The sequence below is a fragment of the Diceros bicornis genome, chromosome 30, assembly GCF_020826845.1.
Source record: "Diceros bicornis minor isolate mBicDic1 chromosome 30, mDicBic1.mat.cur, whole genome shotgun sequence".
NCBI classification, from domain to species: Eukaryota; Metazoa; Chordata; class Mammalia; order Perissodactyla; family Rhinocerotidae; genus Diceros; species Diceros bicornis.
Genome location: NC_080769.1, coordinates 11,549,571 through 11,568,010, shown reverse-complemented (window position 1 = coordinate 11,568,010; position 18,440 = coordinate 11,549,571). Strand labels below are relative to the sequence as shown.

Below are 18,440 nucleotides of genomic sequence, written 5' to 3'. Positions count from 1 at the left end.
AGAACTCTTCAGATATACTCTCTTCACAAATTTCAAGTATATAATAGGGTTTTATTAAGTAAATTCACCATGCTGTCCATTAGATTCCCCAGAACTTAATCATCTTATAACTTCAAGTTTGTACCATTTGACCAATATCTCCCATTGCCTCAAACCCCCAGCACCTAGCACCCACTATTCTACTCTCTGTTTCTATGAGTTTGACTTTTTTTTTAAGATTCCAAATTTAAGTGATACCATACAGTATTTGTCTTTCTCTGTTGGGCTTATTTCATACCATAATGTCCTCTGAGTTCATTTATGTTTTCACAAATGGCAAAATTTCCTTTTTGTGGCTAAATAATAGTGTGTTGTGTATGTGTGGCTAAATAATAGTGTTTTTTCCTATATACACCAAATTTTCTTTATCCATTCATCCATCAATGGACATTTAGGTTGTTTCTTTATCTTGGCTATTGTGAATAATGCTGAAATGAACATAGGGCAGCAGATATCACTTCAGAATACTTAGTTTCCTTTGCACATAATCACAGAAGTGGGATAGCAGGATCATATGGTAATTCCATTTTTAATTTTTTTAAATTGAGGTGTAAATGACATATAGCACTATACTAGTTTCAGGTGTACAGCATAATGATTACATATTTGTATACATTGCAAAATGATCACCATGATAAGTCAAGTTACCATCTGTCACCATACATAGTATACATAGTTACAAATTTTTTTCTTGTGATGAGACCTCTAGGATTTACTCTCTTAAGAACTTTCAAATATTCAATTCAGTATTATTAACTATAGTCACCATGCTGTACATTACATTCCTATGACACTTATTTCATAACTGGAAGTTTGTAACTTTTGACTTCCTTAGCCCATTTCGCTCACTCCCACTCCACACCTCTGACAACCAGCAATTTGTTCTCTGTATGTATGAGCTCAGGTTTTTGCTCTGTTTGTTTTATATTTCACATATAAATGAGATCATATGATGTTAGTCTTTCTTTATTTGACTTATTTTACTTAGCATGGTGCCCTCAACGTCCACCCTGTTTGTCACAAATTGCAGGATTTCCTTCTTTTTATGGTTGAATAATATCCCATTATATGTATAGCATATTCTTTTGTCAATTATTTTATTGAGGTCAAGATGGTTTATAATATTATGTAATTTCAGGTGTAGATTATTATTTATCAGTTTCTTTATAGGCTTCATCATGTTCACCACCAGTAGTCTAACTTTTTTTTTTTTTTTGGTGAGAAATATTGATGCTGAGTTAACATCTGTTCTCAATCTTCCTCTTTTTGCTTGAGGAAGATTATCCTTGACCTAAAATCTGTACCATAAATAGCAATGGGATGCCGCCACAACATGGCTTGATGAGCAGTGCGTAGGTCTGTACTCAGGGTCTGAAACCACGAACCCAGGTCAGCCAAAGTGGAGCATGCAAACTCAACCACTACGCCACTGGGACGGCCCCCCAGAAGTCTAATTTTTATCCATCACCATACGTATGTGCCCCTTTATTCCTTTTGCCCACTCCCCAACCCCCTTGCCCTCTGGTAACCACTAATCTGTTCCCTTTATCCATGTGTTTGTTTATCTTCCACAAACAAGTGAAATCACACAGTGTTTTTCTCTGTCTGGCTTATCTCACTTAACATAATATCCTCAAGGTCCATCTACGTTGATGCAAAGGGGACAATTTTGTCCTTTTTGTGACTGAGTAGTAGTCCATTGCATGTATATATACCACATCTTCTTTATCCATTCATCAGTTGAAGGACACTTTGGTTGCTTCCACCTCTCAGCTATTGTGAGTAATGCTGCAATGAACATAGGGGTACATAAATCTCTTTGAATTGTTGATTTCATATTCTTTGGATAAATACTTAGTAGTGGAATAGCTGGATCTTGTGAAATTGAGTAGAACCATCCCTAGGGCTAAGCTAACAAATTAGGGAATGAATGAGCATTACTCTCCTCTTCTTATACATTCCCTACCTCTGAAGTCCTTGTAATGACAGACAGCTTTCTTTATTGTTTGACCATATTAGAGATAAGAATTTTTTTCTCATTAGAACTGAAGGCTTCCTCACTGATGATATTCAAATGTCTCACAATTATCTGAAACCACTGAGATGATACAATTATGCCAAATTCATAGACAATAAAACTGAGTCTAATGTATGCTGATGTTGACTCAAAGGGATGTGGTTTACCAGGGACTGGTCCCAGTAGTTACTGGATTGGGGTATGAAAGGCGAGCTCCATAACCCGCTGTAGGCTTCATGTTGGGTTTCAATTGACTTGTTCTTATCATGGGAGCAGGCAGAAGCCAACTCTAGATATGACAACAGTCATCCTTCCTGATTCTATCCTTTTCCTGCATTATCCATCTTCTACATCTATCCTTCTTCTGAGAGCCATCCACCAAAATATCACTAAAACTTTAACCATTGCCTCAGGTACTTTTTGTAAGAAGCCTGAGAAAAGGGATTGAGGCAAGAATGAAAAACATTTCTCAAACAAAACAGAACAACAAAAAAGAAAATTCAAGTTTCAATGTCAAGTTAAAATGTACTTGGCCATGACGTTATCTAGTGATTTTGGAATAATTTGGTGACAGAAGAATCAGACTCAAATAAAGATAAAGTTTTCCATGTACCACAAAAAGAACTGAAACATAAAATGGTAGGTGGGCTGGAGCCAGGTGGCTCTGCTGACTTCTCTTCAAAGATAATTAGAAACTTACTCTTTCAAGTATTAAGGATTCAAGAATGTATAAAGAAGTCAAAACATAGTGATGTACACCTGAAATTTATATAATGTCATACACCAATGTTACCTCAATAAGCCATTAAAAGTAAAAAAGAATGAAACTGGACCCCCAACTTACACTAGACACAAAAGTCAACTCGGAATGGATTGAAGACTTAAATAAAAGATCTGAAACTAAAACTCTTAGGAAAAAATATAGAGGGTAAGCTCTTTGACATTCTTTTTGGCAACGAGTTTTCAGATTTGACACCAAAGCACAGGCAGCAAAGGAAAATAAACAGGTGAGACTACATCAAACTAAAAAGCTTTTGCATATGAAAGGAAACCATTAACAAAATGACCTTAATTTGACAAACTCCTTTCTTTGCCAAATTCTTATTGGCTGATTGCCTCACCCTGAGAGACCAAGAGAATTATATGCTTTTATCTCTACTCCTTTAAAATTTTCTTATATATGTAAGGTAAACAGCATGATGATTTGACATACATACAAAAAGAAATTTTTACTACAGTTAAGTTAATTAACATGTCCATCTCCTCACATACTTAAATTTTTTTGTGTGTGGTAAAAGCACCTGAAATCTAACTGAGGTTAGTCCCCTGGCTATCAAGACACCCTTGTTTACTTCCTTCCCCCATCTTATCCTCTGTCTGTCACTAACATTTCTCCTAAGAACATTCCCCTCAAAATCACTATAGAAAGAATCCCTCTCTCACGTGCTACTTCAATGGAAGCTGACCAAAAAATCAAGCTCAGGGGGTTCACATGAACTTCCAAAAATCCCAGTGTTAGAGAAGACCAATGTCAGTGTTCAAACCTCACTTAAACTACCCGTGTTATTTTGGTATCTAACTATTATAGCTTAAGAACTTGGTGAAGGAACATTCAGACATCTCAGTCACCCTGTATTCCTGTACTGTGACTCATTCTTGAAGCCCAAGTCCAAGGCAGATGATGCAATTAAAAAAAATAGAGATGTTCCTCAGATTAGTTTCCTCAAGGCTCCCTTCATGTCCCTGTTCCTCAGGCTATAGATAAAGGGGTTCAACATTGGAGGGACCACGGTATACATCACAGAGGCACTTGCAGTCATTTTGGAAGAGTGGGTGACTGCAGAACTAATGTATACACCAAAAGCTGTGCCATAGAATAAGGAAACAACTGAGAGATGAGATCCACAGGTAGAAAAGGCTTTATATTTTCCCCCAGCTGATGACATTTTCATAATGGAGGAGACAATTTGAATGTAAGAAAAAATAATCCCAAGGAGAGGAACAGCACCCAATATGCTAGTCACTAAATATACCAGGATGTTATTGATGATGGTATCAGAACAGGCAAGTTTGATGACCTGAGCAAGCTCACAGAAGAAATGGGGAATTTCTAGGTCTGTGCAGAAGGACAGTCGCAACACCATTAGACTGTGGAGCAGGGCATCTGCAGTGCTCACGATCAGAGAGAGTAGAATCAGCAAGCCACAGAGGCAGGGGTTCATGATGACCAGGTACCTCAGTGGATGGCAGATGGCCACATAACGGTCATAAGCCATTGTTGCAAGAAGAAAGTTTTCCAAGCCTGCAAAAAGTAGAACGAAGCCAACCTGGGTGAGACAGCCTGTGTAACTGATGGATTTGCTCTGTTTTTGGATGTTCACAAGCATCTTGAGGACTGTGGTGGTGCTGAAACAGATGTCAGTGAAGGAAAGGTGGGAAAGGAAGAAGTACATGGGTGTGTGGAGGTGGGAATCAGAGCCGATGGCCAGGATGATGAGCAGATTTGCAAGCAGAGTGATCAGGTATATGGTCAGAAAAAGTCCAAAGATGAGGGACTGCAGTTCTGGATCCTCGGAGAGACCCACGAGGAGGAATTCTGCTACAACTGTTTGGTTTTCTGATTCCATGTTGTTGATGAGTCTGATGGGAAAAATACAGGTGATATAACCCATACCAGATGTACAAGGACCCCTTATTTTAGAAATCCTTGACATCTATATTGTGAATTGAAGTGAATATTACTCATCTTTCCCTTTCATTCTGCTTTTCTCTGTCTCTCTTCCTTCCTCAACCTCTATTGTTTCTGTCCTCTCTCCTACACTACCCAATTACCCAAATCTTATTTACTCACTTCCCACATTGTACCAGCTAATAGGAACAAAATACAAAACAACGGATGCCCTTTTCTTTGAGAATTCTCAAAAGCTTCAAATTAGCAAGCTGGGAAATAAAAATCAATCATATTAAATGTGAGATTTAGAGCAGACTTTCTCAAACTGTTCTTGCATCAGGATCAACTGGTGGGTTTGTTAAAACCTGTCTTGCTGGGCTCCACACTCACAACAGGAGATTGACGAGATTGTACATGGGGCTGAAAATTTGCCTTTCTAACAAATTTCCAAATGCTGCTGCTAGTTGGGTTTTACTTGAGGACCACTGTTCTAGGATATAGTTCATTGTGGGAATGGAAAATCAACCCATCCACAGGTTGGAGCTGGACGAGCATAATTAGTGAGGAAACTGATGGCCTGGCTCATCAATTCTCTGCAAGTGATGTGTCCACGAGTTCAAGTCCATGACTCAGTTAAACCTCTTCACTTTCAATGAGTCATCAAAATATGTCCTTTTAATTTCCCATTTATATTTCAGTGTTTTATCATTGGGTTCTTATCACAAAACCCTTGCTATAATCATTGTAGTTAATCATGATATTAGCATATATCGTAAAATAATTGTAATAACCATCATAAACTGCTCCCTTTCCCATTAGCACATAAAGCACTATATTGCCATTCACAGTTGCCAGCACTTTCATCATACTAACTAGTTTTATTCTCTCTAGTGACCTATGAATCAAGTGCTCCTACCATCCTCTTGTTTACCCATGACTTCATGTACAGATAAAGTTCAAGTGAATGAAGTTATGGATATCAAATACTTGACACTCTAGTAAGAGGTGGTGAATGGATTTGAACTCAGGCTTTCTGACTTTGGAGCTGAACTCATACCACCAGGTGAAGCAAACACTGAATAGTATAAATTTAGGCATCCTGAAGGGCTGATCGGATTCCATTAATTGGCTTTTGAAACTTCCACCTGAAAGAAGCCACAAGTTCTTTCCCTGATTTTGAAAGTCTTCTGGTCTCTGACCACATAGATAGTATCTAGCAGATTACAGCATCAAAGCAGGATCCATGTCAGAACATGAGATCAAGATTAGAATATGATCCTGGAAACCTTAACCTGTTATGTCAATCAGATTCTCTTTTCTCACAATATTAGAATATTAAAACAATCTCATAAGGTGATACATACAGTTCTCTTTTTTTTTTTTTTCAAAATGAAGAAGTGGAGGAAGGTCGAAATGCATAGGTGCTTGAAATGAATGAAAAAAAATAAAAAGCAACAATTTGTTAGTGTGTTCAAAGAGGAATCCTGAGATGCAAAAGATGCAAAAGATGAAATCTACCAATACCAATGTCCAAACTGCTTGACAAGTTGCTACAGTAGTAGAAAGAGGGAGAAAATTGCCAACCTCTCCAAAGAGGAAAAAAGAGAATTGATAATGGTATATCTCGATACCTGAAATGCCTTGATAATTGGGCGACTTAAAAAAATTGGTCAACATAAATGGCACCTTAGCACCTGGTAAGTGTGAAGTACATGTTATTTAAAGATGGTCATGACAATTAGATGAGAAAATGAGATCTTATTTTGGAAATTACTTACCTTCTCCAGGACAGACAAATAAACACCACCCCCCCACCCGCCCACACAGCAGTGTATGAGATAAATACATGCACATTCTATTCTGTTTAACTGCCAATCACGTTTCTACAACAAAACAATAAAAAATACTACATACAAATTTAAATTTTAAACTAACAAGAGTCATAATTACCCTGTTAATAAGTAGTTACTTCTAAATCTATTTTTCCTGTTCTTTTCTCCCTTACAATGTAACCTGTGGAAATCTGTCCCTTTCTTCATTTCCCTCTTTTTATTAGGCCATGGAAGTAATTAATCCCTTGATACTCAGCAGTTCAATTGATTCCCTATTGCTTTTATTTTTTGACACCTCTGTCTTTGTTGTATGATAAGCAGATAATGTCAGGAAAACAAAACTGAAAATCAATCATGGAAGTTCAGATCATCCCCCTGTGTTTCTGTTAGGCTCCCTCAAATCTGGATCAGCCAACCTGTTTACTGGCTACCAAAGGAATCCTTAGTTTATATACCAGGAATAAATCCAGGACACTCTTATGTCCTGTGTTATGATGAGTTTCTGAGAATATAGTCATTGGATCATTCAAAACAGGAAAGGGATAATTGGCTATGTCCTGGGTACATCGATGTATCTGGTAGCTATTTTTAGGAACCAGTGACTTAGAAAAAGATGATAAAGAATTCTCTTATGTGAAGAAATTATTAGGGCTCTAATGATTGGAACAGATGTCTCTAGGTAAGCTCTGCTTCAACAATGAGAAAAATATGGGTCCCTAGGTTAATGAAAGCAAGTAATCATAATATATCAATCAAGGTTTTGACTGAGGCATACCTGGACTTAATTCCAACTTCCGCACTTGCTTTTTGAACAAGAAAGAAGTTTCAACTGTGCAAGAAGCCTCAGCCGCCTCGTTTGGGTTATGGGAACCACCACAAAACCTTATGGGAATGTTGCAAAGATGAGTAATAAGCAGACAAAATCACCAAGCACAGTGTTTGATATATGAGACACTCTTTATATTTCCTACAACGATTTGTTTCTGCCATGAACACAAGTGCACCAGCTGACATGGTTCATTATAGAAGGAAATGATGGGTCAGGAAAAGTGAAGGGAGAGAGGGGAAAGAACATCTTTATTATGACAACTGTCAATTTCAGGGAAGAACGATGTGCTGAATCTCCTGCTGGGAATCTTGCTTTTGTAGAGAAACAAGAGGAGTGAACAATCCAAATAAACGTCAATGATTAATGGTCTTTTCTCATGGACAGGATAAAATGTACAGCAATTAAAATAAATAAATTAGACCTAGATGGATAAACACAAGTAATAAAAACTCCAAAGAGCAAAGTAAATTGCCTAACAAGACATCTAAGTATGATAAAATGTAAAAGTCTAAAATAACACTGATATTAACACTTTAATTTTTTATAAAATTTTCAAACATAAAAAAGTATAGAGAAAGCAATGGCATACTGGGTATTCACCACTAAGCATCACTAAACTAAAGTATATTGCCATATTTGTATTAGATATTTTCAAAGAAATAATACATATTTATTTTTCTGAATCCTCATCACTTTTCCTTCCTAAAAGAACCACTATACTGAACTTGGTATGTATTATTCCTCTGTGGTTGTGGTAACTGAGAATGATTCTATTCAAAAACCATGTTCTTGTTCTGAATTTTAATCATTACACATTGAATATGGGATTTTTCATTTGGTTTTTAAAAATGATACATTTAATGTCTTGATACATTTTCCCATCTGGGTCATTAAGTTTAACTACCTTACTTTATTCTAATATTTTATTATATCACACTTTATTTATCCCTTGTCCAACCAACTGAGGGATATTTTCATTATTTCCTATTACATACACACACACACACAATATGTGTAAAACAACTTTAAATAACAATAGAAAACAACCAAATTCAATACTGTAGTTGCCTCTGGGAATGGAGGGGAACATAAAAGTTATGCTATATTTATTCACATTATTTTTTCTTACTTTAAGAAAGGAACTCTCATAGAAAATATCAACATTTATTAATGCTGGAAACGTTGACACATGCTTCTCTGTTCTATTATTCTATGATTTCCTGCCTTTTAAATTATTTTATAGATTACTATAGAGGAACAGGTAGACTAGTGTGTAGTTTTGGGATCTGCCTCACTCTCCATTTTCTCTCTCTCAAAATACTCGTGACCTGGAAACAGTGTCAAAAACAGAGATATTTTCTAGAAAGTGGAATCATGAACCAGGAGTGGAACGGAAAAGAGAAGCTAGTCACACACCTCTGTCCCTTGCCAAAGATATTAAGGAAAATGTTAGAAAATTCCAGAAGAGTCTTCAAAATTGAGCAGTAGATTGCTCTTGAGAATGGAAAAAGTCCCAGGAATTTGGGTCAGATTAGGAGATTATTAGAATGAGAGATGCTCGAGTATTGGGGCAAAGGTACAAGCAAATAAGTTCAGAAGATGATGGATCATTAAAAAGGCATCTCAGAGGTGATCTACTTCTGCTCATCTTCTGCATGGATTCTCCTCACAGCTGCCCCAGATGGACTGGTAAATAAGACCTGTCCCTATTTGCAAAACATAAACTGGAGGACTTCAGATTACCTGGGTGCCAACACCAAGGAATGAAATTCTGGCCTTCCCTGGATGTAAAGAAGAAAAATGGAAGCTCCGTTCTCAGGGAGGACAGAAAGACAGTGAAACACTGGGCTCCTGTGCAGAAATGATGGTCCCTGGCACTAGGCTCAGGTGTGTTGCATAACCACCTGGGCGTGGCTGTTGAGTGTGATGGTCACAGGCATATATTTGCAGTCTCAGTTTCCCCTGGGGTTTCAATATCCAAAGCTCCTCGTTAGTCGCACTCCTCTACTCTCACGTGATCACAGGGCAGCAGAAATCCTCGTGGAGCAAGGCTCAGAGAAGAAGAACTTTGCTTTGGCTTATTCTCTCACCTTGAGAGATCAAATGTATGCCATGTTATTCCTTACACTTTTCTTGGCTCACATCCATTTCAAGTACCTTGCACACCTCAACACATCTTCCTTCTATGATTGGGTTCTAGTCTTCCCTTTTAAGGTATAGTTAAAGGCAACCACTTCCTAACAACAATATCAGGAAGACTGATACTACATGTAAGCTCATAATACAGTTTCTATATATGGGTAGAAGTATATTACATGCATAAATACACGTGACAAAATATGAATGTGCCCTAAAATGCAAATACTAAGGGCTAATTTGATGTATAGCTCATTGAACGTTGATTCTGCTTGTGCATATTGTATTTAGTTTCTAATATATTCTATATACTCAAATATAATAGGCATTTATTCTCTTTATAGAATTTCACAACTGACTTTCTCCCTTTTAATATTAGTTTCAAAATTCGTTTTTTTTCCCCACATTATGATCCATGGGTTGAAATTATGGTTCTTGGTAATCAATATTGTTGCAGTAAATTACAAATTATCAGACTAGCAGTCAACCTGGGATACAGCATACCTTTGAGGATGTAAACATAAGATTTGGGACTTTTTTGTTATTACAACATATTTTATTTTATCTGACTGTTATAATGCAATTGTCAAGAAAAGGATACATAAGATAGACTCATTGATAAGAAAAGAGAGCCCAAGTCAAAACCAAGATGTATATGGACAGTTTAATTATTGAAGTAGTGGGAATACAAATTTGAATGAACAACTAAAATGGTACAGGGACACAAAATGAATTTGGATTCTTGTCTCTTATCAAAGTCAGAATTAAACCCCTTGTGGATTCGTGCCTCAAATGTACAAGGCAAAAGTGTAAATCTTCTATTTTGAGGAAATTATACTTTACAGAAATAAGACCTATTGAGAGTAAATCATTAAAGAAAATATTTACAAATTCCAATCTATTAAAACTAACGCTTTATGTTCATCCAAAACACATTTCAGATGACGTGAAAGACAAAGCACACACCTATTAAATAAATTTTAATGCATATAACAAACAAAATATTACTATCCCAATTAAATAAAGAACTGTTATGAAGTAATAAGAAAAAAAGTCAGCTCAATAGAAGAAATACCATAAATGGATATTTCACAAAAGGGGGAAAGATAAATGGCTCATAATTTGTGAAAAGACTCTCAATCTCATAATACAAGAAATGTAATTTCTTTCCTCCTTTTTTTATCGAAGTATTTTTGACATGCGACATTGTGTTAGTTTTAGGTGTGCAATCTAGAGATGTGATATTTGTAAACATTATGAAATAACCATTGTGATAAGTATAGTTACTGTCTGTCCTCCTATAATGTTGTTACAATATTATTGACTATATTCGCTATGGGGTAAGTTACATTCCCACGGCTCTTTTATTATTTTAACTGGAATTTTGTAACACCTAATCCGCTTCCCCTATTCACCCAAACCCTCACACCACTCCCTCTGGCAACCACCAGTTTGTTCTCAGTATTTATGAGTCTGTTTCTGTTATGTTCATTTATTTTGTTTTTTAGATTCCACATTTAAGTGAAATCATATGGTATTTGCCTTTCTCTGTCTGACTTAGAGAGATTTAATTTGTTTTAATGATATTTTATGCCAACTAGGTTGTCAGAGTAAATGAAAACGTGTTGAAGGTGATATGGATCTGAAGAAACTTCTTAGAGGATGAAAACTGGTACAGCCACTTAGGAAAACTCTTTGGAACTACTCGAAGGAGTTTTGGCATGCCCTTATACCAAAAAACTTCACTCCAAGTATAAAAATTGTCCCTCATTTCTACCAGGAGACGTGTATGACATTATTCAAATAGCTGTATTCATAATAGTAGAAAATTAGCTACAAAAATTTCCATCCACATCAGAAAGAATAAGTATTTTGTCATATCACCATACACAATGTAAAATTACATGGCATAGAAAGTGAGTGAATTAGTGATACATCCAACAACAGATTTAAATCCCAAAAGCGCAATGATGCAAAAAGTAACCAAGGGGCAGATTTCAAATATTAAGATTAAACTTTTAATGAGTTCAAATACAAGCAAATTAATATATACGTATATATATAATTGTATAGGGACACATAGGGTGAAAAAAGGATCCTGATAAATCTTATCAAAATGGCAGTGCATAGAACAAACATGTTCAAATACTGGCAATTTCATAGCATTCAACCTAATAGAACATCAAAATGAATGATAAATATAGAACTCAGGATAATGACTATCCCTGGGATGTGTGATGTGACTGAGACGCTCTTCCAAAATATTCTCTGTTTTATTCTTACCTGGTAATAGTTATATGTGTTTTCATCATATTACTACTCTTTGAAAACAATAGATACATTTTATACATCACTTCATCTATGATATTTTAACAAGTAAAATTGAGGTAAGGACTTTCATACTCCAAAATACAAGTACATTCTCTCAGGTTCTTATAGTAGTTAAATCATCTTTCTCAGACTTCAGAGTTCATCCGAAACTCAAAAAAGTTCTTATTTATAAAACTCTTCCTTCGGATATCTCCCCCAAGATTCAAATTCAGTAGTTTTCAGGTGAGATTTGGAAATCTGCAGTATAAACAAGAGCCTCAGGTGATCCATCTCTGCAGTTGTTCTGTGGTTATCAGTGAAGGAAGCTCTGCCCAGAAGACACCTTGGGCAGCAGGCAGGGAGCTGTCCTCCAGTTGTGGTGCTGACACAATACCTCCCCTACACACTGATGAAGGGCACCCCCTTGACCTCCTGTGAGATCTCCATTGTTCTCCCCTCACACACATTTGTCCAGAAAGATGTTTCTGTCTGACGTCCAACAGTTTTGTACCTGTGGGAAAAGGGATGGACCCTAACCCTACCAGCTTCTCTTTTCTACTGTCGGTTATGTTCAACATTTCCTCCACAGAAATACTGTTTTTTTCATAAAGACACGTTATTAATTGTTGCATAAGAGTCCTAATTATACAGTCAACTCTTTAAGACTTCACTCATTCCATTAATTTTACTCTGCCATGTCTCTTTGTGTGGATCCTACCTGAGATAAGTAAGAAATAACAGCAAGATGAGGAAACTAAAGATGTGAGTAAAAACTCAGATAGATTCTTGCTAATAAATCAATCAGAAGGAATTGAAGCAAATAAATTATCACTGAAAAAAATTAACATTCATTACCCTGCCTGCCCAATAGTTGGTAATTCAATTTTATTACTCTGACCACGAAAAGCCACTCATAGATATTACAATAAAAGTAAATAAATATAAACTCTGAATGAGGTGATAACAGTATGTGAGCACAAAATGATTATAAGACTTGTGAGTAATGCAACATGTGGAATACTACAATAATAGTTAAATGCTACTGAGTACCACTGTGTGTCAGGCATTATATTAACTATTTGTAGTGCTTATGAGAGATGACTGCATAACGGGAATTAACCATAGGTGGTCAGTCTGAGTCTTTCATATTAATCATTTTTCCCCACAGTAGTAATTAGATTAATCAGTGACATATGATCCTATTCTCAGTTATGAGACTAAGGGGATATATTCTGGATTATGCCATGGAAAGGTCAAATATCAAATGACAAAGGAAAGGACAATCAGTTTTCAGTCTCTGAGCATCATGACTGTATATGACATCTGCATCTGCGGCCACCAGCAGTCCTAGGGTAAAGCCACAGCAGGAGGGACTGAATGCATCCATGCTCTCTTATCCTCTTTCATTCTCTACCTCTGCAGTCCCTGGAATGAGAGATAATTATCTTCCTTGTTTGAAGATATTAGTGTCGGGGTTTCTTTTTTTTTTTTTTTTCTTTTTTTGGTGAAGAAGATCAGCCCTGAGCTAACATCCATGCCAATCCTCCACTTTAATGCTGAGGAAGACCGGCCCTGAGCTAACATCTATTGCCAATCCTCCTCATTTTTTTCCCCTTTTTCTCCCCAAAGCCCCAGTAGATAGTTGTATGTCATAGTTGTACATCCTTCTTGTTGTTGTATGTGGGACGCCACCTAAGCATGGCTGGACAAGTGGTGCGTCGGTGCGCGCCAGGGATCCAAACCTGGGCCGCCAGTAGCAGAGCACATGCACTTAACCGCTAAGCCACCGGGCCGGCCCCAAGGCTTACTTTTTCTTGTTAGAAAAAAAGACTTCTTCAGCTGGAATTTTACAGATTTCAAAATCATCTCAAACACTGAGATAATAACATTATCCTACTGTTACTGATGATGAAACTGAGTATGGTGGATTCTGATATTGCTCCAGAGAGAGATACTTTAATAAAGACAGCTGTCAGTAATTACCATGTTGGGGTGAGAAAGGTCAGCTCCCTTGCCTCACAGGAAGTCTAAGGCTGGGGTAAAATTCACATGGTCCTAACCATTGGATAAGATGGAAACTAGTCTCTACCTATAACCATGGCTTGCCTAAATTCTTTCTCTGCCCTATCCACCTTCTCCCACTTCGTTCTGAGAGTGCCAACCCTCAAAATCACTGTAACAAGACCTCAGGGCTCAGGTTGTTCTTCTACGGACATGACCCAAAAACCTGAGTTTAGACAATTGAAATAATGTGTCAAAGAAAGTTAGACAAAGAGAAAAATCAGATTTCAAGTCCAAGTTGAAATGAAATTAGCCATCATCTTGTCTAGTCATTTTACAAAACTGTGATGGTAGAAGAGTTAGGTATTCTGAAACACAGAACACCTTTCACTGTGACTCATTCTGGAAAACTGACCCAAAATGATGACAAAAATCCTTAAAGAAAAGTTTTCCTACTAACTATTTTACCCAAGGCTCCATTCATATCTCTGCCCCTCAGGCTGTTGAGGAGGGGTTTCACCACTTTAGGAACCATAGCGTACATCATTGAAGCTACTGCAGTCTACCTGGAAAAGACAGTAACTGCAGAATTAATGTATACCCCTAATCCTTTACCATACAATAAGGTGACAAGTAAGAGACGAGGGTCACAGGTGGAAAAGGCTTTATATTTCCTGTGAGAAATTGGCATTCACAAAAGAGTAGAGATCTTTTGAATATAAGAGAAAACACTACCAGAGAGAGAAATATCACTTGGTATACAAGCCATAAAATTAGCCAGGAAGGTATTGATAAAGGAATCAGAAAAGGCAAGTTTGATGACCTGAGCAAGTTCACAGCAGAAGTGGGGAATTTCCAAGTCAATGCAGAAGGCCAGCTGCAAAGCCATCAGACTGTGGAGCAGGGCATCCACAATGCTTATACACAAAGAGAGTAGAATCAACAGTCCACAGAGGCAGGGGTTCACGATGACTATGTACATCACTAGGTGACAAATGGCCACATAGTGGTCATAGGCTATTGCTACAAGCCGACAATTTTCCAAACCAGCAAAAACCATGACAAAGCAGACCTGAGTGAGGCAGCCTGTGAACTGGTGCCCTGACTCTGTGCTTGGATGTTCACCAGCATCTTTGGAATCATGGTTGTGCTCAAACAAATGTCAGTAAAGAACAAATTTGAGAGAAAGAAGTAAATGGGAGTGTGGAGGTGGGAGTCAAAGGTGACAGCCAGGGTGATGAGCAGTTTTCCCAGGAGAGTGACCAGGTACATAGATGGGAATACGCAGAAGATGAGGAGCTGCAATCCTGGATCATCTGTCGATCCCAGGAGAAGGAATTATGAAACATCTGTTTAGTTTCTGTTGTTGATGAATCTAATGGAAAACATGCATGACAAGAAAACAAAATGTATGGTGCCTGGACCAGCAGAAGCAGTACCTGGGAACTTGTTAGAATAGCAAATTCTTTGGCTCTAGTCTGAACTTACCAATGACAAAAGCTTCAGAATTAATGACCAACAATCTGTTTTAAAAGCTTTTCAGATGATTCTGACATACACTGACAATAATAATAAAGGACTAGGTACCCATCAGTCAGTATTATCAAATTCACACCTTTGCCATCCTTTCTTTAGATATTTTCATTGCAATAAATGATAGGTATTACTGAAGACCCCACACCAGGTACTTGTACAATTTTGATTCTTCTCCTTCCCTGAGAAAACTACTTCACTAACTTGATATACATTATTCACCAGCAATTTTTCTCGTATTTGCTATTATTCTTTCATAAACACATGATTGTTTTACATTTTAAAATTGACATATATAAGCACGATCATACTGTGCAAGTCCTTTCACAAATGGATTTTGGAATTAATATATTTTTATTAATGTTGATACATTCAGTTTTGCTTAATTCATTTTAACCACCACAGAGTGATTCACCATACTGTTACATCACAATTCATTTCTCCATTTCCTAGCTGATAGATATTTGTGGATACAAACACAATATGAAACCATGCCTGAGAGATACCATCACACTGATGTTGCCTCTGTGAAGGGAATGAGGAGAATGAAGGTGAACACAAAAGAGAAGCTTGTAGGGTTAGGGGCCATCACTCTTTCCACAAGTACAAAATGAAGGCCGTCCAACAGAAGCATCTTTCTCGATGTGTGCGTGAAGGGAGAATGACGTAGTTCTCATAGGAGGTTCAAAGGGGTGTCATTTATTGGTGTGGAGGCAACGTATTGTTTTCACAGCTGGGAGATGGCTCCCTGCCTGCTGCCCATGGTATTTTCTACTGCAGAGCTTTCTCCATTGTCATCCACAGAACACCTGTAGAGTTGGATCACATGAGGCCCCTGTTCATACTGCAGATTTCTGAATCTCACTTGAAAACAACTGACTTTGAAACTTTGGGAGAAATCCGAAGGATGAGTTTTATAAACAATCACTTTATGAGCTTCTGATGCACTCTGAAATCTGAGAAACATGATTTGATTCTTAAAAGAACATGAGAGAATGCACTTTTATCTTGGAATATGAAAGTCCTTACCCCAAATTTATTTTTTAAAATATCGTAGATGAAATGGTGTATAAAATGAATGTGTAATTCTTAAAGAGTAGTAGTATAGTGAAAACACATATGCCTATTATCAGGTAAGAATAAAGCATAGAGCATGCTGAAAGAGTGTCCCAGTCACATCACATCTCTCTACCAGGGATAATCCTTAGCCTGAGTTCTATATTTATCACTCATTTTGATGTTCTATTAGGTTGAATACTATGAAATTGCCAGCATTTTATCTTATTTGCTTTATACACTGACATTCTAATAAGAATCATAAGGGTTCTTTTTTAACCCCTGTATGTGTCCCTATGCAATTTATTAAATATATAGATATATTGTAAATTTGTTGTTTTTGAACTTGTTAAAAGTTTAATCTTAATATATGAATTCTGTGTTTTGGTTATTTTTTGCATTGTTATCCTTTTGAGATTTAAATCTGTTGCTGGATCTATCACTAATAATTCACTTTCTGTGCCATGTGATTTTGAGTACTGAGATTTCTCTCTGTTTGTGCAGAGTTTCATCATCAGCACTTACAACATCAGAATCTGGGAAAAGTTCTAAGAAAATATATGAAAGCACATTGTGGAAAAATCTGTAACATTTTACTGAAGGACACTGAAGAACATCTAAAAAATGGAAAGAATGTCTAATTTTGGATAGATGTACACAATATCATAGAGAAATCAATTTTCTTCAAATTGTTTTATAGATTTAAGGCAAATCTGGGATTTTATTGTATTTGAGAAGCTGAGTTTGAAATTCATATGAGAGAGCAATGGAAAAAGATTATTTGACTTGAGGGCAAATAAGACCAAAGTGAATGTTTGCTTATCAAATACCAAGATATTATGGATCTATAGTAACTAAAATGTTATGATTCTAGAACAGACAGAAAAATAATAGCAATTACAACCTCACCTATATGAAAATTTTGTTTTATTTTATTGAAGACAGAAGAGGCATTGGACACTTTCTTTATGACAATGTGCCATATGATCCAGAAATCCTGCTTCTGGGTATATACCCAAAGGAATTGAAATCAGGATCTCGCAGAAATATCTGAATTCCCATGTTAATTACAGCATTATTCACACTGACGAGGTTATGGAAACAATCTAAGTGTCTATCAACACATGAATGGATAAAGAAGATGTGGTACACATACACAATTGAATATTATTCAGCCATGAGAAAGAAGGAAATCCTGCATGTGCAGCAACTTGGATGAAACTTGAAGGCATTTTGCTGAGTGAAATAAGTCAGAGAAAGATAAATACTGTATGAAATCATTTATATGTGCAATCTAAAACAGCCAAACCCATAGAAACAGTGAATAGAGTGGTGGTTACAGGGGAGTGGGAGGTGGGGGATATGGGGAGATGTTTAATAAAGGGTATAAACTTCCAGTTATAAGATTTAGTTCTCTGGATCTAATATATGGCATGATGATTACAGCTAATAACGTTGTGTTATATACTTGAATATTGCTTAGAGAGTAGGTCTTAAATGTTATCACCACTAAAAACAAATAGTAATTACGTGATAGGATGGAGGTTTTAGCTGATGTTACGGTGGTAATCATTTTGCAATATATCAATGTATCACACCAACATGTTGTCAATCTTAATCTTATACAATTTTATATGCCAATTATATCCCAATAAAGCTGGGAAAAATGATCAAATACTGGAAATCAAATACTGGCTGCATTCATCCAATTACTGTTGCCATGGCTACATTGCCTCCTCCTTTGCTCTGTGTCATTTCCACTTTTGTCTATCTTATAAGAATACACGTGATTATATTTAAGGCCTATTCAGAAAATCTGAGATAAACTCATCTTCTACAAAGACCCTAATTCAGACTAAGTAACATTCACCCTTTAAATCATATATTTTTAATAATTTAGGGGAAATAGGATATGGACAAATTGTTTTGAGGGCCACTATTCACCTACTACAGAGATATCTTCTGATTGACTCCATGGAAAATTTATAATCATATGATTCAAAGAAGAACAGTCTG

General features: G+C 36.7%; 1 protein-coding gene and 1 pseudogene across 1 annotated transcript; both read right to left on the bottom strand.

The window, feature by feature from the left end:
* Positions 1 to 3,765: 3,765 nt before the first annotated feature.
* Positions 3,766 to 4,686, bottom strand: LOC131394625 (olfactory receptor 7G3-like). Its single transcript, XM_058526012.1, has one exon. It carries the CDS (start codon positions 4,681 to 4,683, stop codon positions 3,766 to 3,768), a length of 918 nt encoding a protein of 305 aa, XP_058381995.1. The 5' UTR covers positions 4,684 to 4,686.
* A 9,585-nt stretch (positions 4,687 to 14,271) lies between these two features.
* On the bottom strand, positions 14,272 to 14,895 carry LOC131394216 (olfactory receptor 7G2-like; annotated as a pseudogene).
* Between the last annotated feature and the right edge of the window lie 3,545 nt (positions 14,896 to 18,440).

Excerpts from the sequence above, each read along its gene's own strand:
- LOC131394625 (XM_058526012.1), bottom strand. The coding sequence starts at position 4,683 with ATGGAATCAGAAAACCAAACAGTTGTAGCAGAATTCCTCCTCGTGGGT.